Source organism: Triticum aestivum, chromosome 1B, assembly GCF_018294505.1.
Source record: "Triticum aestivum cultivar Chinese Spring chromosome 1B, IWGSC CS RefSeq v2.1, whole genome shotgun sequence".
Classification (NCBI taxonomy): Eukaryota; Viridiplantae; Streptophyta; class Magnoliopsida; order Poales; family Poaceae; genus Triticum; species Triticum aestivum.
In genome coordinates this window covers 491,436,812-491,459,235 of record NC_057795.1, presented here as the reverse complement: position 1 = coordinate 491,459,235, position 22,424 = coordinate 491,436,812, and the positions used below count along the sequence as shown (strand labels likewise).

Here is a 22,424-nt window from a genome sequence, read left to right as displayed (position 1 = left end):
GCCTGGCCAGCCACACCAAGATAAGATACGCATGCATGCACACAGTGGTAGCTTCTGCCACCAGCATGCCCGCACGTACCAAACAAGAACCTGAGTAGACTAGCAAAAAAAATCTCCGGTGATGTTTATGTTTTGTACGTGCGGCTCAGAGTTTGAGCCTGGCTTCGGAGTCAGCAGCCCGACACGTAGTATATTACATGTAACAATCTTCCAAAGTTCCTAGGCTCGTGTGCTGGAGCTGAGCTTTTTCTAATTTCTAAACGGCAAGGCGTTGCAACCCTCTCAGCAGGCTTGAGCTCCATGCTTTCCTCACCCTCCAACCGCCACCAGTATGCACCACCAGCGCGTGATAACTACGACAGTGATCTGTTAGTTTGGGACTGCAAGTCCACAACGCATGCACTGACCACTCAGGAGGGAGGAAGAAGAAGGAAAAAAAGCACTGGATTCTGGGATGTGATGTAGTATCCTACTTGTAGCCCCGCACAGACAGACAGCAGATTGGCAGATTTTATGAAGGAAAGGACCGGTCCATGGATGGGATTCCCGACTCCGCTATCAGATTAGCAATTTCCCAACAGTGCGCGGCCGTGCTTAGTAGTTAGCGTTCATTCATGTCAGGGATGGAACGCCCCACCATCCTCCTCCCGCCTACGACGACGTGCACCATCTTGATTCTTCCAGGGAATATTTATGTGTGCGTATATATGGGCGTGAGACATGGCTGGTGCATGGAGTGCTATTTAAGTTCGCTCGTTGTAGCGCGGAGAAGTTTCATCAAAGTTTTTGGGGCGTCTCTGTCGATCGTGTACTTCTCGTCTCAGCGATGCCACGGTGTGCAGATCCGGTTGTTCGGAGTTGACACGCCTATCCGTAGACCAGAATATCGGGCGTTGTAGGCGTCCATCTGGAAAAGCCAATGTCGCGAGGCCTCTCCGTTTCGTCTCAACGGCAAGAAAAAGAACGGCAGATTTACAAGGCCATGCATGCACAGTCAGTCTGCCGATCCCTCCGTAAATAAATATAACAGCATTTAGATCACTAACGCTCTTATCTTTCTTGTGATGCTGTATCAGTATTCGGTATCATCAGTTATATGGCTTCTCTTCCTTAAAAAAAAATATATACATGGCCTCTCCCTCACAGTTAAAATTAACTAGGAGCATCTACAGTCGGGCACCTCATACGCAAGGGCGGGCCGTCCGGTCACTGTCCGGTCACGAAATTTTAACCCAAACAGGCGCCTCAAACAGGTCTCAAACGCCCGGACTGACCAACACCCCTCATATCCAACCCAAATATGGGGCGGATATGGTGACGCCCGGGCCCGCCACATCATACCCGGTCCACGCTGGCCCATCCGATCCCACATATATTCCTCCTCATCCACTCGCCGGACCAAACCCTAGCCACTTCACTCCACTCCCCTCCGCCACTCAAGCTCGTTCCCGACGCCATCCGGCGGTCTTCGGCATGACGGGGCGGTGGATCCGAGTCCTTCACCTCCAGATCCGTCGACCCCCAGCTCATCCCACGCGGCCATGAAGAGGAGATGGCCATCCGGCTTGCGCTCCGCCAGTCCCAGGAGGAGGCCCGTGCACGACAGCGCTTGGACTCCTTATGTCGAAAATCCATTGCGTCCGCCCAAATGACACATGGATCCAGCGTTAGGGCAGCCGTCGCTGCCTGCGGTTCGTCCAGCGTCCGAACGCGGTGGCAGACACGCAACCCCTTCGTTGGCGCGCCGACGCCATGGACGCCACCTTGGGTGTCGTCCGACGCAAACATGGCGCGGCATGCCTGTCGTGCGTAGCAGCGGGCACGGGACGCGGCGGTGGCGCCTTGAGTCCCGTGAGTCGGCTTGTGTCCCATGCCCTACTCTATCTTGCCGCGACTGGACCAACACTCTAAGGGGCGCAGCCGGCCGCCGAACATGGACACGGCGCAACCGGACAAGTGGAGCGTAGCCGAACGAAGCTCCGCTCAAAGATCGCCGCGTTGCATGTGATAATATGGACTAGAGGTTTCTAATTTGAGGTATCCGAATGTGAAATGCATTTTTTGAGGCATGACCGGTCACTGTCCGGCCGTAGGTGCTCTAAGTTGCATACAGACACATTGAAAAAAAAAGGTTGCATACGAATTGAGTTCCATGGTACTAGTAGTACTAGGGTACACTATTCCATCAAGGAAATGACGGCCGCAGCAGTCGGAGCACACAGATTATGACTGTGGCATGCGAATATCTGGCTTTCCTAGCTGGAGTGGACCCGACCGACACAAATGAACCAACATTTACAATTTACTAGCCATCGGTGCAACAGGGTACTCATGCATATGCCATCTCCGAGTGCGAGCTGCGCCCGCTGGCCAGCCTAGTGCGCCGCGTACACTGGTGATTCGCGAGTACATTGGACTGTCTGCTTTTTTTCGAGCCAGCGTCTTTCACAAACATCAAATCAATTTACTCGGACGTACTCCCTCTGTCTTGAAATACTTGTCGAAGAAATGGATGTATCTAGATGTATTTTAATTTTAGATACATCCATTTTTATGCATTTATCGGACGACTATTTTCGGACGGAGGGAGTACTACAAACTTCAGATGATTGCATTCAAACGTACATGAATCTAATCAATGCGTTCGTATCTATGGGGCGCTCGGCATGTCAATCGGATGGTGTGGGTGATGGGGCTGCCGTCCACGGCACCATGCCCGTTGGATCGTCGACTGCCTAGATCAGGTGGACATGATGAGGTTCATTGCAAGTTAAGGCTTTAAATTCACCACATTTGTTTTTTTCTTTAGAACGAAGGCTCAAGAAAGAGCCCGGCTTTAAATTAACAAAGCCATCAACCGGTCAGGATAACAAAGATTACAACCACGAACCACACAGAAAAAAGGAAAACGACAAAGATACAAAGGCGCTGGGAGGCAGCTCACATAGCACACAACCAACTAGATAACATGAAGCTAACAGCTAGGGGATACTAGGGACCTCTTGCACGCACACAACCATGGGGAAGACATCTGCCGGCTCAATGCAAGGAGACGACGACGATGAGAGGCAAGCCATTGCTAGAACACCAGGGACTTGAATTCACCACATTTGTGGAGGGAATGAATTCAAGTTGTGCCTTGCCTGGCCCTACATGTCTATGAGTGGAGGGGGGAGAGTACAAAAAAAAAATCTGCGGAGAGGAGTAGCAATGACCTGTGGCTGCAATCACACCTGGAAATACAAATTTTAACTTAGATTTAGAAACTAAGCACATTAACTGTTACAAAAACACCCAATGATAATGTGAATTTGCAAGCTAGGATGTGGAAACAAATATGATCAAGAACTATTGACGAAGGCAAGGGGATGAGCAGGTAGCAAGAGAACTCGTCGAATAACTTCAACGAGATCAAGCATGATGTACCTGGTGTACCCAGGTTCGGGCCCTAGGATGGGTAAAGAGCCTCATGTCTTGTCTTCTAACCCTTTTTTTTATCTCAAGGACTACAATTGTGGGTAAATTAATCTATATCAAATCTAAAACTAGCATAAATAATAGTGCTTCTTGAGATATATGTGTTTTGCGTGAAGTTTTACTTGATATGAGTTGTTTTTTGTTTTGTTGTAGTGTCCAAGTCCTTATATATACACATTGTGTTGACAACCAATGGTTGGTTCTTTTTGAGTTGGACTCGCAAACGGCTACGATACAAGAAAAGATATCAATTTGAAGTCCAGATTCCTCGTGATGCCTTTCATACCACCAAAGTTTTTTTTTTCTATATGCCAGTGTGGAGTATATTCTCGAAGGTTATGATCCACTCATAGAGGACACATGTAATGGTCGATGAATGCGACCTTCTACGTTCTAGCGTAGTTATGTGTGTGTGTGTGGGGGGGGGGGGGGGGGGGGGGTGCTAAGTTGAGGTGGCTGAAATAAATGACATCATTGCAACCGGCTAGTTCTTTTCTAAACTTTTTCAAATTTTTTTGAAAGTTTGTCAAGCATAGTTTCTTTTAAAACTTTTCTAGGATTTTCTGAAAGTTTTAAGATATATGATTCCCAAAGAGATGCGAAGAATGGAAAATTATAAATCCAAGACGATTTATCTGGTTTGAGAGCTAAAACATTAATTTTTTTGAAAAAAGGTGGATTTTATTGCCTCAAAATGGAGCATCAAGAGAACACAACCACAAAGAGTACATACCCAACCTCTACATAGTTAGGATGCACACAACCAACATCTATGCACACAAAAACACGTAGCAAATAGCAAAGTCATATAAGACAAAAGCTATGCATAGGCGAGGAAAAAAACCCCAAAGAAAGCTAAAACATTAATAAGTCCACATGAACATCGTGTCGTCAATTTTGCCCCTTGGCGGTCTGATCTCATTGGTGCAGCTTTGCATCGCATGGCTCTTGCATCCTTGCTCGCCTGCCAAGCATGTGAAGACATCTTTTGTTAGAATATTTTTCTACTATGTATATGTATGCTAAAGTATTTTTACGTAGCAGCGAAAGATAGCTCCTTCACAAAGAAACTAAGGCATGCTTTAAAACGTAGGAATTCAAGCTGTAGAAGTTGAGAAAACACAAGAATTGAGGTGTCATGTATCCTAGGTTCCTACAAGAACAGAACCACGGGAAAACTTCAAAACTGTTGTTGTTTGTATGTCGTAGAGGAAAAACACACAGAAATTGTAGGCACATAGAGGAGAAACATGAGATAGGAGCTCATGTCTCGTATCCTCCGGATACCTATAGTACCCCCATTTCATAAGAGTTCAAAGGAATGCAGAACAGTAATTCCTTTTGTTGAGCGTACGTTGTCTACTGCATGTGTATAAGACTTGGGTCTGTATTTATACCGTTGTATCTCTCTCTTTCCCTCATATATTTGTACATCTTGGGAGACAAGTAAAGGTCGGTCCACCTTGTACCTATATATGTGCGTCATGCACACGATCAATGAATTCTCGATGCAAGCAATCCCTTCTTTCCAACTAACATGGTATCAGATAGCACGCCGATCCCTTTCCTCGCTTCCGCCTAAACCTGCCGCGCCGCCCCTTGTTGCGTCGCCGCCGCCGCCGCTATACACCGCCGTCGCGCCTCCCTCTACACTGCAGCCGCCGCCCCTCTTCCCTGCCGCCGCTGCCCCTTCCCCCTAGCCGCCGCGCTCCTCCACCCTAACCCTACCCGAGCCACCGCCGCTAAAACCCTAACCCATCCGAGCCGCCGCCACCCTCCCAACGCCGCAGCTCCCCATGGCGTCTCTCCTCTCCAGCAACTCCAACCCCTTCGCTGGACCCGCGCCTGACGCCACCGCCGTTCGTGATCTCGACATCCACACCCGTGTCCCCATCAAGCTCGACCAGTCCAACTCGTCGTACTACGCATGGAAGACCTACTTCAACCTCCTCTTCCGCGAGGACTACCTCCTCGAGCACGTCGACGGGAGCGTTGATGGCGACCTCATGGCGGGCGATACGGATTGGGCGACCATTGAGGCCTCTCTCATCCGATGGTTCTATCTCACCGTCTCGCCGGACATCTTCCACACGGTCGTCTCGGAGGATGACAACGCGTGTGATGTGTGGACCCAGATCAACAACCTCTTCACCGATAACAAGCTTCAACGTCTTTTGTTTTTGCAGCAGGAATTTTTCGGGTGCCACCAAGATGACTCCTCCATTGATGACTACTACATGCGCCTCAAGCGCCTCGCCGATCAGCTCCGCGACATCGGCGCCAAGGTGTCGAATGAGCTCATGCTTAGCACCCTCACCGCCGGCCTCAATGAGGATTTCGGCAACGTGGCCTCGAACCTCTCCCTACTGCCGAACCCGACCTTCCAGTTCGTCACCGTGTATTTACGCTTGGAGGAAAGTCGGATGAAGAAGGTCAAGGCTCGCGTCCACCACACCGCCCTCGCCGCCGGGACGTCTCGTGGGCATCCACAGCCCGCACCGCCTCAACCACGCCCGCCAGCGCCACCGGGGTACTACCCCCTCCCGCCTGCCCCGCCTGCACCTCCCGCTCCGCAACAGCAGCAGCAGCAGGGCGGGGGCGACGGTCGCCCCAACAGGCGCCGTGGGGACGGGGGCGGCGGCCGACCCCAACAGCAGCAGCAGCAGTCGGGGTACAGGGGGGCTCCACGTCATCATCCCCCCCCCCCCCGCCTTGGTCGGTCGGCACCAACCCATGGACCGGGGTGGTACATGCATACCACATGCCGGTGCCGCGGGCCATGGGCATCCTCGGCCCGCACTCACCGGCCCTCAGGCGCACTACGCCGCCACCGCGTATCAGGCAGGAGGCACCGGCTACACCGCGGCCCCGTACCAGGCGGGCGGCGCTGGCTACCGCTGGCGCCCACTCCAGTCGGCCACCCGCCGCAGGGCGGCTACGTGTCGTCCCCGCGCCGCTCCAGACCGGGGGCTACTCCCTCCCGCCGGCTCCGTGGGACCCCGCCCTCCTCTCCGCGCTGCACTCGGCACCGTCTCCCTCCAACCATGAAGGGGGTGGTGATTGGTACATGGACACGGGAGCTACCGCCCACATGACGTCGCACCCCGGTAACATTGTCTCTTCCTTCTCGGTCAATACTTCAAACTGTATCACCTTCGGTGATGGTTCATACGTACCCATTACTCATGTTGGTCATAGTTTCTTTCCGTCTACTTCTACGCCTATTAACATGTCTAATGTTCTTGTCTCACCTAACCTAGTTAAAAATCTTGTCTCTGTTCGTCGTCTTGCACCTGACAATCCTCTCACTGTTGAATTTGATGGTCTTGGTTTCTCTGTTTCTCTGTGAATTTGATGGTCGACGAAGCCGGTCGGTAGACAAGCTTTGGTTCTCCTCCATCCTATGATGGTCTTTGCATCTTCGGATGTTTGTGTTATCCTAGCACCACCGCCACTACACCACATCATAGGGATGTTTGTGTTATCCTTGCGAGCAGCCGACTGGCTTCGTCGACGCCGAGCATCCCGACCACGTCTCCCTGCTCTCTCGTGTTGGAAATATGCCCTGGAGGCAATAATAAATAAGTTATTATTATTATATTTCCTTGTTCATGATAATCGTTTATTATCCATGCTATAATTGTATTGATAGGAAACTCAGATGCATGTGTGGGTACATAGACAACACCATGTCCCTAGTAAGCCTCTAGTTGACTAGCTCGTTGATCAATAGATGGTTACGGTTTCCTGACCATGGACATTGGATGTCGTTGATAACGGGATCACATCATTAGGAGAATGATGTGATGGACAAGACCCAATCCTAAGCCTAGCACAAAGATCGTGTAGTTCGTATGCTAAAGCTTTTCTAATGTCAAGTATCATTTCCTTAGACCATGAGATTGTGCAACTCCCGGATACCGTAGGAATGCTTTGGGTGTACCAAACGTCACAACGTAACTGGGTGGCTATAAAGGTGCACTACAGGTATCTCCGAAAGTGTCTGTTGGGTTGGCACGAATCGAGACTGGGATTTGTCACTCCCGTTGATGAAGAGGTATCTCTGGGCCCACTCGGTAGGACATCATCATAATATGCACAATGTGACCAAGGGGTTGATCATGGGATGATGTGTTACAGAACGAGTAAAGAGACTTGCCGGTAACGAGATTGAACAAGGTATCGGCATACCGATGATCGAATCTCGGGCAAGTACAATACCGCTAGACAAAGGGAATTGTATACAGGATGGCTTGAATCCTTGACATCGTGGTTCATCCGATGAGATCATCGTGGAACATGTGGGAGCCAACATGGGTATCCAGATCCCGCTATTGGTTATTGGCCAGAGAGCTGTCTCGGTCATGTCTGCATGATTCCCGAACCCGTAGGGTCTACACACTTAAGGTTCGGTGACACTAGAGTTGTTATGGGAATTGCTGTGCAGTTACCGAATGTTGTTCGGAGTCCCGGATGAGATCCCGGACATCACGAGGAGTTCCGGAATGGTCCGGAGGTAAAGATTTATATATGGGAAGTCCTATTTTGGCCACCGGAAAATGTTCGGGATTTTTCGGTATTGTACCGGGAAGGTTCTAGAAGGTTCCGGAGTGGGGCCCACCAGCATGGGGGGACCCACATGAACGTGGGTAGTGGGGGCAAGGCCCCACACCCTTGGTCAAGGCGCATCAAGTTCCCCCCTTAGAAGGAATAAGATCATATCCCGAAGGGATAAGATCAAGATCCCTAAAAAGGGGGGATAACAATCGGTGGAGAAGGAAATGATGGGATTTCTTTCCTCCCACCTTTGCCAACGCCCCAATGGACTTGGAGGGCAAGAAACCAGCCCCCTCCACCCCTATATATAGTGGGGAGGTGCATGGGAGCTTCACCCTTGCCCCTGGCACAGCCCTCTCCCTCCCCAACACCTCCTCCTCCGTAGTAGTGCTTGGCGAACCCCTGCCGGAGAACTGCAAGCTCCACCACCACGCTGTCGTGCTGCCGGAGCTCTCCCTCAACTCCTCCTCTCCCCTTGCTGGATCAAGAAGGAGGAGACGTCACCGGGCTGTACGTGTGTTGAACGCGGAGGTGCCGTCCGTTCGGCACTAGGATCTCCGGTGATTTGGATCACGACGAGTACGACTCCTTCAACCCCGTTCTCTTGAACGCTTCCGCTTAGCGATCTACAAGGGTATGTAGATGCACTCTCCTTCCCTTCGTTGCTGGTTTCTCCATAGATAGATCTTGGTGACACGTAGAAATTTTTTGAATTTCTTCTACGTTCCCCAACATCTCGGTCTCTTTATGGACTGAAGCAGGCCCCTAGGGCATGGTACCAGCGGATGGCTGGGTTCTTGCAGCAGCTAGGGTTTGCCACAAACCACTCCAACGCGTCATTGTTCGTCTATCATCAGGGCACTGCCACTGCGTACCTGCTGCTCTATGTGGACGACATTATCCTGACGGCATCCTCGCCTGGGCTTCTTCAGCAGCTCACGGCCCGTCTTCGTGACGAGTTTGCCCTCAAGGACCTGGGAGTGTTGCACTACTTCCTTGGCATTGAGGTCGTTTGACGTGCCGACGGGTTCTTTCTGCACCAGCAGAAGTACGCTCCTGAGCTTCTCAAACGCGCGGGTATGCTTAATTGCAAAACCGCGTCCACGACTGTTGACACTAAGGCGAAGGTTTCTGCCTCGGAGGGCTCTCCCACTCCGGATGCGGCGTTCAGCCGCTCCATCGTCGGTGCCCTGCAGTATCTCACCCTCACTCGGCCTGACTTGCAGTATGCGGTTCAGCAGGTGTGCCTTCACTTGCACTCCCCGCGTGATTCCCATTGGACTATGGTGAAGCGTATTCTTCGGTATATACGCGGCACTATGACCATGGGCCTCACCCTGACGGCTTCCTTCTCCATCGACATGGTTGCCTACTCCGACGCTGACTGGGCTGGCTACCCGGACACGCGTCGCTCTACGTCCGGCTACTGTGTCTACCTTGGGCCTTCGCTGATATCGTGGTCGTCCAAGCGGCAGCCCACGGTCTCTCGCTCGAGTGCCGAGGCGGAGTATCAGGCAGTGGCTAACGCCATTGCTGAGTGCTGTTGGCTCCGTCAGCTTCTCCAGGAGTTGCTTTGTGTGGTCCCCAAGGCCACGATCGTCTACTGTGACAACGTCTTCGCCGTATACCTCTCTGCCAACCCCGTACACCATCGTCGTATGAAGCATATTGAGCTCGACATTCACTTCGTATGTGAGCGGGTGGCTCTCGGGAAGGTTCGTGTTCTGCACGTTCTTACCACTCAGTAGTTTGCCGATGTCATGACTAAGGGACTACCGACCCCAGCCTTTGAGGAGTTTCGGTCCCGTCTCTGTGTCTCGGCGACGCTTCGACTGTGGGGGGGGGGGGGGTGTTGAGCGTACGTTGTCTACCGCATGTGTATAGGACTTGGGTCTGTATTTATATCGTTGTATCTCTCTCTCTCTCTCTCTCTCTCTCTCTCTCTCTCTCTCTTCCACCCGTATATTTGTACATCTTGGGAGACAAGTAGAGGCCGGTCCACCTTGTATCTATATATGTGCGTCATGCACACGATCAATGAATTATCGATGCATGCAATCCCTTCTTTCCAACTAACACCTTTGTTTCAAATAGCACCAAAGAAGCGAACCAACCTGTGGTTGGATGGTTAGAGGAACAATGGTATGCCCAGCCCACCAGGGTTCAATTCCTGACGCTCCCAAGATTTATTTCAGCATTTTCGACGATACGTTTTCGGTGGGAGGAGACGTTCCCGTTGACGTCTCTCGAAGGTGCTCATAGAGATAGGGTGTGCGTTCATAGGGATGAATGTATGCGCATATTTATGAGTGCTGGTGTCTGTACTGTGTTCAGAAAAATAGCACCAAAGAATATACATTTTTCCTACAAAAATTGCATCCTCCACTAAAATTTTTACATTTTCCCTAGCCGGATCACGTGCAATTTAATATAGTATTTTTTGAGAGAATGCATTTTATTAGTAATGTCTCTCTTTTTCAGACTGCTCCCCAAAGTAAAGCCAAGCCAAGGCCAGCCTGAAGGACGGCACGGGCGGTAAAAAGAAGAAAAGAACACCGATGCCACGTCAGTTCCTCTGACACCATCCGACGCAGAGGAGGAGAGAGAAGCAGAAAATTTACCCACCGGCGACAAGCTTTGGCAAAGAGGCCCACGGCGTCGCAGGGCAGCCAGCGATGCCATCAAAGGGGCCCTCATCAACTCGCAGTGGCGCACCTGACGGCCTCCCTTTCTCCCTCCACCGCTCTGTGATTTCGCATTTCCGGCATGCCGTGATCTCGCGTCTGACAGCCGAGGCGTGCCGCGGCGTCCGTCGGATCGCTTGTCAATTTCCGGAAAAATGCGTGGGTCCCGCGGGAATCTCGATGCTTATTCAAGTCTGCCAGATATATCCCTGTCTCTCCGCTGTTACTGATGCCCAGCTGAAAAGAAATTTCGGACCTAATAACTCTGGGCCGCTGTTTGATGCGATGCAGATAGCATTCTTCGTTAACAAACTTCACCAAAGATCTGAGAAGCAATACCTGATTCGGCAGGAAATCCAACGGGCCCAACGCGCGCATGCATTGTCAAGTTTTGGCTCATCGGTTTTTTGGTACCAAATCCCATCAATCAATCAATCAAAGCTCCTCTCTCTGTTGTTTTAGGTCTCCGATCTCTGTTTTAGCTACACAATGGCGATGGTTACTATTTTCCCGCGGCTTTTGAAAAAAAGTTACGAGGAACGGCACCTTTTTTTCCACTCTCCCGGTAAAATCTCGGTGGCAAGTTGAAACGTGCGCTCACCGACCGATTAGCGACCCCCTCCCCTCTGCTCGCACAGTACCCCTGAAAGATTTGGGGGCTTGACCCGCCGGCCGTGGTACGTCCACCCAATAATTAACCGGAATAATAAGAAACAAGTGATCAGTCGCCATGGTTGTGCGTCGCCACTGTGCATCCGCGTCCGCGTCACCGCGCTCTTCCCCGCTGCCCGGCCTACGTGGTATTACTACATTACGGAGTCGCGATTCCATGGTGTATATAAAGGAGCTTTGCCCCGCCCCCCTCCTCCTCCTGAGCTCCGACTCACCACCACTCGAGCTCTTCTTTTGCGTGAGTGCTTGTAGAGAGAGAAGAGGAGGGGAGGAGAGCAGCCCGTTTCTTGCCGCCCACCTGCCCTTCGCCGGCTCACCTGCGCCGCGGGTACAGTACCACTGCTCGTCCATGGCGACTCCTCTCTTGCTCTTCCTGCCTTCTTTGCTCCTTTCATTTGGTTCTGGATTCTAGACTCCGGCGGAGTTGCTCTTGGGGTCATCCATGGCGACCCCTCCGCGTTCTTGTTGGCTCTTATCGTTCGGTTCTGGCCTTCCGCTGTAGTAGCTTCCTAGGTGCTGGCCATGGCGGTCATTTGTTTGCTCTTCTCGTTCTCGAGAGTTGTTCGCGCCGTTGGTGGCGCCCAGCATTTGCTTGATTCGTCCGTCGCTAGCTCTCTGTCTTTCTTTTTTTTCTCCATTTTTTTGTTATTAGTGGCGATTACGTCTTCCGTGCTGATCAGCGGCAGTCTGATGATTCTTCTCCTCTTCTCGAGCAAAAAAGAAAAGAAGAAGAAAACAGCAGATCGTTTTCTTTATTGTTTCCCTGATTTTCTAGGCCGGGTCGTGTCAGAGCCATGTTTCCATGCATCGGGTCTCCAACTCCCTTCTATTTTATTTTTAATTTTTTATTTTTTATTACTTTTGCTTCCACAGCCCTCGTTAACACTCGGCCCGCCTCGGTTCCTTCCCTCTTCCCCCCCGTCCATCCATGGTGTGTGTGTTGATCGATGCCACGCCATTACTACTCTCTCTCTTCCCCTCCATTTTGCTGCGCGCCTTTGGGTCTTGTTTCATGCCGGTGGCCCGCGCGTCTGACTCTGACATGACATTGCCCCCTGTTCTGTTGCTGTGATTGCAGATGAGAAGCAGCGCACCGGCGGCGGCGGCGGCGTGATCCTCTTCGCTCCTCGCTCCGAGCAGAGGAGGAGAGGCGGGAGAAGAGCAAGAACCGAGCGGGGCCCAGCCCAGGCCCAATGGAGCAGCGCCACCGACCGGCCGCGGCCGCGTAAGATTCCCCGCGACCCCGCCCGCGCCGTTTCGTTTAATAATTATAGTCCAAAGTTCTTTCCTCTTTCTTGTTCCATGGCCGCGCTGCTCGCTCGCTTCGACTGCCCGCCGACGGCGCCACCGCATGCTGCATTAGATCGACCCCAGCGGACCCGACAGCGACGTGTCGCTTCCCCTTTTATTGCTGCCGGCCGGCGGTGGTGTAGTGGTTGGTAGCTGCGCGCTTCGTAATCTCGCATTACGGGGGATCTTTTCATGCCAGTTAAGAGTTAGTTACCCGCATTGGCGGTGTTCTTGCCCTCCCCCCCTGAGCCCCTGCCGCGTTGACCCCCGTGGACTTGGAGGCTGCTCCATGAATTCATCCATGGACGCATCAGCTTCCTTTCAGCCCGGTTCATGGCTTCTTCTCCTGGCACTGCTGCCGGCGGGGATGCCGTTGCCGGCCATGGCGTTTGCTGCCGGCCGCTGATTTCAGCATATTTGGATCGTCTCCTGTCAGTCTCAACTCTGAACTTCATTTTTAAACGAACACTAGTGTGCAGTAAGGCTCATGGCTGAAGGTTCCAAGTTGTGCTTCGCAACTGCGTACCAAACAGCCAGCCATGCTTCCCTGAATTTGATCCGATCAAAGATTTGTCAGTTGTCAGGTACAAAGTCACCCATGTGATCGGCAATAAACTATGGCGACGCTTTCAATCCCTGAAAGATAGGGCTAGGAGAATCGCAAAATACGAGTCGGCACACACAAAACTTTGGAGTTTTCCTTGGTGCTGGTGACACTAGTTTCTTTGGGCCTCTCTGTGGACTGGCAAACATTTTCTGGTGCGGCTCCCTTTCGCATCCAGCGATCGGATATACTGCATTTTCCTCCCTTTAAAAAGGGCACACTTTTGGACACCTCCAATGGGACAGTTATGTGTATTTTTTGGCCCATAAAGGGGGCCAGGCCTATCAGCATTCCACTTATTTTGATTTCTAGCAAAGCTTAAAGGATGATGTGGTAGCACTACCTGTATAAAAAGCAATCGCCTAGTCTATCTTGTTGAACTAATTATTAAGAAGAAAGCAGGAGCCTGAAATTGTTGCTTTCTACTGGTGTAGCTGTTGTATCCTTGCGGTTGTTTCTACAGACATCTATGAGAGATTTGCGACGCTGATGCAGCTTGCGTTTGTGCTTCTAACCTTTTTGGTTAAAGCATAACTGCTTTCCCTTCGAGAGCTCGCCACATGTGCCCTACAAATCCTAGTTAACCGGCCCAAGATTATGATGAAAATCTTTTCGTCAAAAGATTATGATTGAAAATAAAAGTGAAAAGCAAGAAAAGGACATATACTTAGTAACATCATAACCTGTCTTGTGAATCAAGAACTAATCAATTGTTTTCAATGGTACTCCAAACTAAGGATATTTTTCTTCTGCACCTTTTCCTGTTTTAGACAAGCATAGTTCTTTCATGTCAGATTTTTTTTTATAGCAGTTACTCACTGATTTTATTACTACCTTATGCAGTGATGACACAACTAAGAGAAGGGCCACCAAAAGCAAAAGTTTCAAAGATGTTGAGAACTATGAAGTTCTTGTCCTTGAGAAGAACTGCGGTTGCAAGTTCAAATCCTTGCGGTACTTGCTTATAGCTATTGTTTCTGCGACATTTCTTACCCTCCTGACTCCGACGCTGTACGAGCGCCAACTACAATCAAGTTCTCGGTGAGTATAAATCATTCAAACAAATCTCAGCAAACTATTTGCGACACGTTAGGCAAGTCTGAGGGGGCCGTGCCCCCCCAGCCTTAGGCAAAACAATGAAGAAATTTTACTATGCAGGGCTTAGCAAAGGAAAAATTCAATTCTTTGACCTTCTAGTTGCTCATATTTTGGCTTTGCCCCACACCCACCCCTGAGATTCCTGTTTAGCTCCGCCACTGATGTAGACTATAACTACTATCTCACACAATTTCATATATGCTTTGCAGGTATGTTGATGTTGACTGGATATGGGACAAAACAGGTGCTGATCCGCGATACGTTTCATCTGCTGATGTTCAGTGGGCCGATGTATATACAGCTATAGAAGATGTTAGTGCTGGTAACCGGGAGCTCAAAATTGGACTCCTGAATTTTAACAGCACCGAGTATGGCTCTTGGTCGCGCATACTCCCCGAAAGCCATGTTTCGATTGTAAGACTTGAGCATGCCAAGGACAGCATTACTTGGCCTAAACTATATCCTGAATGGATAGATGAGGAGGAAGAATCTGAGATACCTTCCTGCCCATCATTTCCAGAGCCTAATGGCCGAAGAGGTGCATGGTTTGATGTTATTGCTGTGAAACTTCCCTGTACGAGGGTGGCGGGTTGGTCGAGAGATGTTGCAAGGCTTCATTTGCAGCTCTCGGCGGCAAAACTGGCCGTGGCCTCTTCAAGAGGCAACCGGAAGGTCCATGTCCTCTTTGTGACGGACTGCTTCCCCATCCCCAACCTCTTCCCCTGCAAGAACCTTGTGAAACATGAAGGCAATGCCTGGTTGTATAGACCTGATTTGAAAGCAGTAAGGGAAAAGCTTAGGCTTCCTGTTGGATCATGCGAGCTTGCTATTCCACTTAAAGCAAAAGGTTTGTTGCTTTTTAGTTAATGTTCAGTCTATTCTTCTTAAAACCGAGTAAAATATGCACATCATGCTCTAAAATATGATATCCAGTGCAACTATTTTCAGCAAAAATAGCATCTAATTCTGTCAGAAAAGTTCAACACATTGATTTTTTTTGGATACTTGTACTAGGTCTATTCTCTAGGAATCCATATAGAAGGGGCCTTGTTAGATTTTAATACTTCCCTGAATAAGATAAACATTCAGTAGAATGGGCCTTGTTAGATTTTACTCCCTCCGTTCGGAATTACTTGTCTCAGAAATGGATGTATCTAGAACTAAAATACGTCTAGATACATCCATTTTCGCGACAAGTAATTCCGAATGGAGGGAGTACTTGTTTTCAGCATAAGATTATAATTCAGTAGATAACATCTATTCTTACTGGTGCAGCAAGACTTTTCTCAGTAGACCGAAGAAGAGAAGCATATGCGACGATACTGCATTCAGCAAGTGAATATGTATGTGGTGCTATCACAGCAGCTCAGAGCATCAGGCAAGCAGGGTCGACCAGGGACTTGGTCATCCTTGTTGATAACACCATAAGTGATCACCACCGGAGAGGCTTGGAAGCCGCAGGCTGGAAGGTCAGAATAATTGAAAGGATCAGGAATCCAAAAGCTGAGCGTGATGCCTACAATGAGTGGAACTACAGCAAGTTCAGGTTATGGCAGCTGACCGACTACGACAAGATCATATTCATAGATGCTGACCTCCTCATCCTGAGGAATGTGGACTTCCTGTTCGCAATGCCAGAGATCACCGCGACCGGCAACAACGCAACCCTCTTCAACTCCGGCGTCATGGTGATCGAGCCCTCAAACTGCACGTTCCAGCTGCTGATGGAGCACATCAACGAGATCACGTCGTACAACGGCGGTGACCAGGGGTACCTGAACGAGATATTCACATGGTGGCACCGCATCCCCAAGCACATGAACTTCCTGAAGCACTTCTGGGAGGGCGACAGCGAGGAGGCCAAGGCGAAGAAGACCCAGCTGTTTGGCGCCGACCCGCCGAACCTCTATGTGCTTCACTACCTGGGCCTGAAGCCATGGCTGTGCTTCAGGGACTATGACTGCAACTGGAACAACTTCATGATGCGTGAATTCGCAAGCGACGTCGCGCACAGCCGGTGGTGGAAGACGCACGACAAGATGCCCCGGAAGCTCCAGTCCTACTGCCTTCTGAGGACGAGGCAGAAGGCCGGCCTGGAGTGGGACCGGAGGCAGGCGGAGAAGGCGAACCTGGAGGACGGGCATTGGCGGCGGAACATCACCGATCCGAGGCTCAAGACCTGCTTCGAGAAGTTCTGCTTCTGGGAGAGCATGCTGTGGCACTGGGGCGAGGCGAAGAACCAGACCAAGAGCAACCCCGCGCCGGCGACGCCTGCGACGATGAGCTTGTCAAGCTCGTGAGCTGTGTAGATAGCCCGAGATATTTATACAGAAGAAAAGCTTCATCATATGTATAGCACCGTACCTGCATAGCAGCAGCTTGTATAGGTAGCTATGCTTAGGGCCTTCCCTACACAAATACAAACCCTCCTCTGTTGCCGTCCTCCTGGCTGCAGCTCTGAGCCTTGGCGGTGGCCAACAATTCTGTTGGGTTGGTTTAGCTAATAAGTTATCTGTGTATGTAAATTCTCTTACTAAGAACACGGAATGTTTTTTCACGACAAGGAAAGCTAATGGCAGTGGTACTCTCTCCCGTTCCAAATTACTGAAGCTCTAATTTTGTCCTAACTAAAACTTCTTTAAGTTTGCCCAAGTCCATACAAAAATATATCAACATGTTTGACATATTCCTGCGCATCAACTGAATTCCATACCCAGAAATTTAACTTGGTGGTTTGGAGCAAATCATATCCCTGGGCACCAACTGATCATTATACCGTGTCCAGAATTTAGAATTTAACTATGTACAAGTCAGTGAGGAAAAAACATACGTAGGTACAAACTTTTTGCGCTCATCGTGACAAAGAACACACACACACACACACACACACACACACACACACACACACACACACATATATATATATATATATATATATATTTATACAATGTGTGATGTGAACTGTTAGTACATACAGACTGAAGCACATGTTTTCACAACGTATAAATTGAATTGTAAGAAGCATACACAAAATGCGATGCTTTCTTTCCATCGACAATCTGAAGGACCGATACAGAATCTACACCTTGGAATGAATGCATCACCTTGTACAAGAGAGAAAAGAATGCAGAGGTCCAGTTAAACCACCTATCATACTCAGCTATTCCCAGGGCATCTGTTGCTCTTCTATAGCTGACAAAACCAAAGATGGGAATGTACGTATGGGGCAAAAGAAGAAAAATGAGTCAGTCACCCTGCCATCTTTCGCCAACCTGTGGATTTCAGACATGAAGAAAGGTCAACTCATCATCCAATAACAATGAACATGTTCAACTGCATCGGTACAATTTAATGATCAGCTTGGAGTAAAATTTTCTGAAGCACTACCAAAGATACAGTTGATAAGAGTCGCTAGGTTATTTGACTTCTTCTGAAGCACTACCAAAGATACAGTCGATAAGAGTCACTTGGTCATTTGACTTCCTTCACTAGGTTATCACGGGGTTAACTATAACATTCTACACAATCTGCTTTGAGTATAAGTGTGAATTCTCTGGTCATGTGACCCATTGTGGTTGTGTATGGTTGACAAATGCTTATTCATTGCATATGAAGTCTCGGAAACTTTATATCACTGCAGATGCAGTGGGTGGAAAGGGGATAAACTGAACACTGTCATTATGAGAGAGCAAATTGTGATATGGATTTTTCTCTCTCTCTAGTGATATATACTTTCTAGTAGTCAGAGAAATGAAGATACACATTAGCATAAATGCGAACTCACCATTTGTAAAAAGGTATGAAAATACTAGTTCATTCCAAGCATCTGGAACTCCAGGGAGACACCAGTGACTGCAATCAAGTATAGTGGGAGGATAACTCCAAGCGCCAACATGAGCATCTGTTCTGAAGGCTCCCATCAAAGTTACATTTAGAACAGTAATAGGAACATTCATTCTCGCCACAACATCACCAAGTATATCCCCAAGTTCACTCTTGTCGTTTCCTTTGGCCTCAGGTGAAGGCTTTTCTGTTACTTCACATATTGTTTGGTTCAAGTCACTGTAACATCGGACAAGTTTTTGTTAGTTCTTAGAGAAAAGATACAGCAGAGCGAGGAAAGAATTGTGAGAACAGGAGAAATGAAGTTGGTATTTTGCAAACAGCATTCGACTACTTCAAATGAAGTGGTGTAACCAGATGGTGGACCCAATGCAATAGAACCACAATTTGATCCTGGACCTTAAGGAATATACAAACACAAGATTCTCAGTGAAACTGTGCAGACATGTGATGTCCCCCCTTGCTCCAGAATAAAACATACTATCATAACAACGAGTTTCTTCAATTGATATAATGAAGTGTATGAAATAATTTTGAATCAGGGACAGCTGTAGCCTAATATAAGTTGCTAATCTTACATGTTCCCTCAAACATTAAATAAAAGAAGAAAAGGCTAGTCCTTATACACAGAGTTGGGATTTGGTGAAATCAAGTTGCTATATATGCCTCGGTGGAGCTCAAAGAGCCACGTCTGTATCGACATTGTATAACAGAGTGTAAATTCGAAATTGGACAGATGACACATGGAATGCATGTTTTGGTTAAATTGACAGAGATATCAGCCACATATTTCATACCATACTAATTAAATCGGTGCAATTATCTACTCGCTCTGTATCAAAATATAAGACGTTTTATACTCGTATCAAAATATAACTAATACAGTAGGATTTTAGTTTAGATGGGTGCCTTATTTAGATATTTTGGACCTTGTGGTGTTTGGATGCAGATAAAGATCGTCAAGACCTAAATTTTATATATAATGTAAAGATATTTCTGTTCACTATCATATATCAGGCAATCATAAATGATCTGTATCCCTTTTCTAACAATTACAAAAATAAATCAAAAACATTTTCACAAAGTTTCTTATGATTAAACTGCCTGCACAGTATACTAAATTTAAATATAACTTCAAATTATACTGATGAAAGATAAAGTAAAGTAGGCTGTACGCAAGAGAAGAACTCTCTCTGTATGTTTATAATAAAACACACCTCCAATGAGATGGCTCATATGTGCGGAAGAACACATGCGTTCGGTTTAGATCAACTCTTTTTTCCACCCAAGAAGCCCAAGTCTGCAGTGCCATCCTGAAAGCAGCATCAATGGTTGTACCTAGTTTGAGAGCACGTCCAGCCTGAAAATAGCAACCCCTGTTGGGAAGAACAAGTCAGATAAAACTCGGACTTCGGTCAAACTAGGATACTCTTAAGTTTGATTTAATTTACATATGTAAATAATGATGAATATGATTTAGAGAGGAAAAAAGGTTGTGCTAGTAGTCAATGAGTTGATGTTTGAACAAGGAAATAATAACTTGGGTAATTGTGTACTAGTTTCTGGCCAAATATCACAAAAACTATGTAATGTCCCCACTATTACCAGAAACTAGCTAACCACTAACTTGAAAAAGAAAAGCATGCTGAATGGCAGACACATAACATCCAGCAAACAGCATCTGCTAAGTCATCACCTGTTCATATTGTCAATTAGCAATGCCATTACCATTAGCCCCTGCTTAACCAATGTCACGCCCATGCCTGTTATGAGCAGGAATAGGCTAGGGGCAGGACACTGTTTTGCAGCTTTCTGCTCAGCTTGGCATAAAAGAAGCTAGTGAAGGCCAATAAGGTTAAAATGTTGGGAAACTGAAGAAGGGTAAGGGGATGGATCACGACTGGTGGAACTAGTGCTTAGGTTTGTGAGAGGAACTTTATGAGCTAGATCAACTGGGAAGGGCAATGTGAGATGCATGAAGGGATGGCTAATCGTAAAATTTTCCCCGTCTTACTATTTCTTAATTGGTTCTTCCATTTACACATTCTGTTCCCCTCTGACTTATTAGCACAACTCATCCCATCCCAGTACCAAATTTGCTGTTCATATTCGCACCTAAGCGGCATCCTGCTGTTAGAATAGAATATGAGTAACCATGGCATTGCTATTTTCCTCTCGTTTCCATGATTTTAGAACCATGGCATTGCTAGAATATGAAAATAACTGGTGTCTCACTGTTAGAACAGGAGATGAGTATAACCGTGACATTGTCATTTTCCTCTCATTTCCATGTATACATTTGATTTGAGGTGCATAGAAGCAAGAGCTGAGTTAGGCTCAAGCTAGCGGTTGTTGTGTTGTTCTCGCTGTACTTAATTTTTTAAGTTGATATCAGAAAGAAGTTGTACAAAATCCTATTAATCTGCTAAGTAAAAGTGAATTAAATGTGTTTCCTCTCAAATTTCATCTCATATGTTCAGGAATGCAGATACATATTTGTTTGCAACTTGATAGGAAAAAAAAACAGGTAGCCAAACACCCAGTTACCTAAAACAAACTTAACCAAATTCATAATCCACAGGGATGGCAAATGGATCCTTGGGATACAAATACTTAAAGTAGGAAACATCATTGAAATGGAGTTTGTATTACCTATTCATACTGTTTTTGTGCCCAATTCAACTAATTACATATACACACGCATTAAATACGATTTTAGTGAAATATGAGAAGATGAACAAGATACTTATACAGTACTGAAAACACACATTTATCATGGTTAGAATTAGAACTAAACGAGCATAGCAAAACAGAGCAAGAAATCTTACGTATTAAACAATTTGGTGGGAGTCCACCAGTGCCCGGTGTTGAAAATCAGAACGTCGGCGTTCACCCATTTCCGACTGATATTATCCATCTTGTCCAGCCTCAGGGTCGATTTGACCCTCTTGGGCGCATGCCTGGGCGCAGGGCGCTGCTCGACAAGGAACACGGACCGGAAGAATTCCACAGTGAGGTCGAATGACGCGAACCGCACCCCGAGGAACCGTATGGTCTTGCTGATCTCGTTCCCGTTCACCTCGTAGACGGTCTTGGGATCCTCCACCCCGGGCATGAGCATGCAGATGAAGGACTCCCACTGCGTGCGGCTCATGGAGTCACCGACGAAGACGACACGCTTCCCCCTGAGCCGCTCGAGCGCGGCGCCGGCGGTGAACCTCGGCACGTCGCAGCGGCGCGGCCTCCACCGCCATTTGAGGTAGCCGGTGTCCTCCCTGCCGTTGGCCAGGCAGTTGAACCCCTTCTCCGCGAACGGGCACTCGGAGCTGTTGTAGAGCGGGTAGGTCGCGTCGGGGACCCAGTTGCCGTCGAACACGTCGCACGCCCCGAGGTCCTCCCCGACGAACCCGGCGACGGCCTGCCCCCGCCCCAGGTAGCGGAGGACGTAGAGGTAGAGCGCGCAGGAGAGCGCGAGCGCCACGGAGGCGACGCAGAAGGCGAGGGCGACTCGCTCCAGCGACGGGCCCGAGGCCCCCCACCACCTGCGCTGCGCCGCCGCCGCCGCGGACACCCGCGGGCTCCCGGGCAGGGCGCCGCCGCCGCCCTGCCGAGCGACGCGACCCGAGCCGCTCCGGCTAGTGCTGGCGCTCACCATCTCCCGCCCGCCGCCAGATCTCCCATCCCTTGACCCGCCAAATCGGCCCGCCCCGCCGGAGTGGAACCGCGCGGAGACCAGACCACGCCACGTCACAACCGCCCTGGGGGGGAGACGTCTCCGCGCGCGTGGTGGCGGTGGCGGTGGCGCGGTGGCGCGAGTTGACTCGCAAACTCTGTATAAACCTCACGGCGGGGCGGGGGGGTCCCGGGCACGGCGAGGGGGAGGCGGTTGCTGGCTCGGGCGGCGGGTAGGGAGGGCGGGTGCGATCTGCGGCTGCTGTCACTGACGTGTGGGGTTTGGAGTTTGGGTGGCCCGCGTGGCCGGGACCCGGGAGCGAAGTGGAGATGCGGGGGGCACGTTTTTTTTTTTTGAGGGGGGCACGTTGGTGGCGCGCTGCTGTGTACGGGTTACGGGGGGGCGCAGAAGGCTTCTGTGACTGGCCGATCTGCGCTCGTACGTGGCGGTGGTACTCTTTTTGTTGCGGGAAGAATACTCGAACGGACAGCTTGCCCACCTGATGTGAACCTTTTTGGTGCTCCGA

General features: G+C 49.2%; 2 protein-coding genes across 2 annotated transcripts; one reads left to right on the top strand and one right to left on the bottom strand.

Annotated features, from left to right (window-relative positions):
* Positions 1 to 11,553: 11,553 nt before the first annotated feature.
* LOC123134186 (UDP-glucuronate:xylan alpha-glucuronosyltransferase 1) lies at positions 11,554 to 16,939 on the top strand. Its single transcript, XM_044553486.1, has 5 exons — positions 11,554 to 11,718; positions 12,469 to 12,615; positions 14,128 to 14,325; positions 14,592 to 15,229; positions 15,658 to 16,939. Exons 2-5 carry the CDS (start codon positions 12,584 to 12,586, stop codon positions 16,680 to 16,682), a joined length of 1,893 nt encoding a protein of 630 aa, XP_044409421.1. The 5' UTR covers positions 11,554 to 11,718; positions 12,469 to 12,583; the 3' UTR covers positions 16,683 to 16,939.
* A 422-nt stretch (positions 16,940 to 17,361) lies between these two features.
* On the bottom strand, positions 17,362 to 22,215 carry LOC123134175 (protein trichome berefringence-like 7). The gene is made up of 4 exons (XM_044553478.1): positions 21,054 to 22,215; positions 19,443 to 19,601; positions 18,167 to 18,444; positions 17,362 to 17,654 (listed from the first exon to the last, which is right to left on the bottom strand). Exons 1-4 carry the CDS (start codon positions 21,878 to 21,880, stop codon positions 17,632 to 17,634), a joined length of 1,287 nt encoding a protein of 428 aa, XP_044409413.1. The 5' UTR covers positions 21,881 to 22,215; the 3' UTR covers positions 17,362 to 17,631.
* Positions 22,216 to 22,424: the final 209 nt, after the last annotated feature.

Bases quoted from the DNA above. Each gene is read 5' to 3' on its own strand.
- LOC123134186 (XM_044553486.1), top strand. From the start codon at position 12,584: ATGGAGCAGCGCCACCGACCGGCCGCGGCCGC. The intron at 12,616-14,127 runs GTAAGATTCCCC...TACCTTATGCAG, and splicing joins CACCGACCGGCCGCGGCCGC to TGATGACACAACTAAGAGAA. The intron at 15,230-15,657 runs GTTTGTTGCTTT...TTACTGGTGCAG, and splicing joins TATTCCACTTAAAGCAAAAG to CAAGACTTTTCTCAGTAGAC.
- LOC123134175 (XM_044553478.1), bottom strand. From the start codon at position 21,880: ATGGTGAGCGCCAGCACTAGCCGGAGCGGCTCGGGTCGCGTCGCTCGG. The intron at 19,602-21,053 runs GTAAGATTTCTT...TCTTCCCAACAG, and splicing joins CCCACCAAATTGTTTAATAC to GGGTTGCTATTTTCAGGCTG. The intron at 17,655-18,166 runs GTGAGTTCGCAT...TGAAATCCACAG, and splicing joins TTCATACCTTTTTACAAATG to GTTGGCGAAAGATGGCAGGG.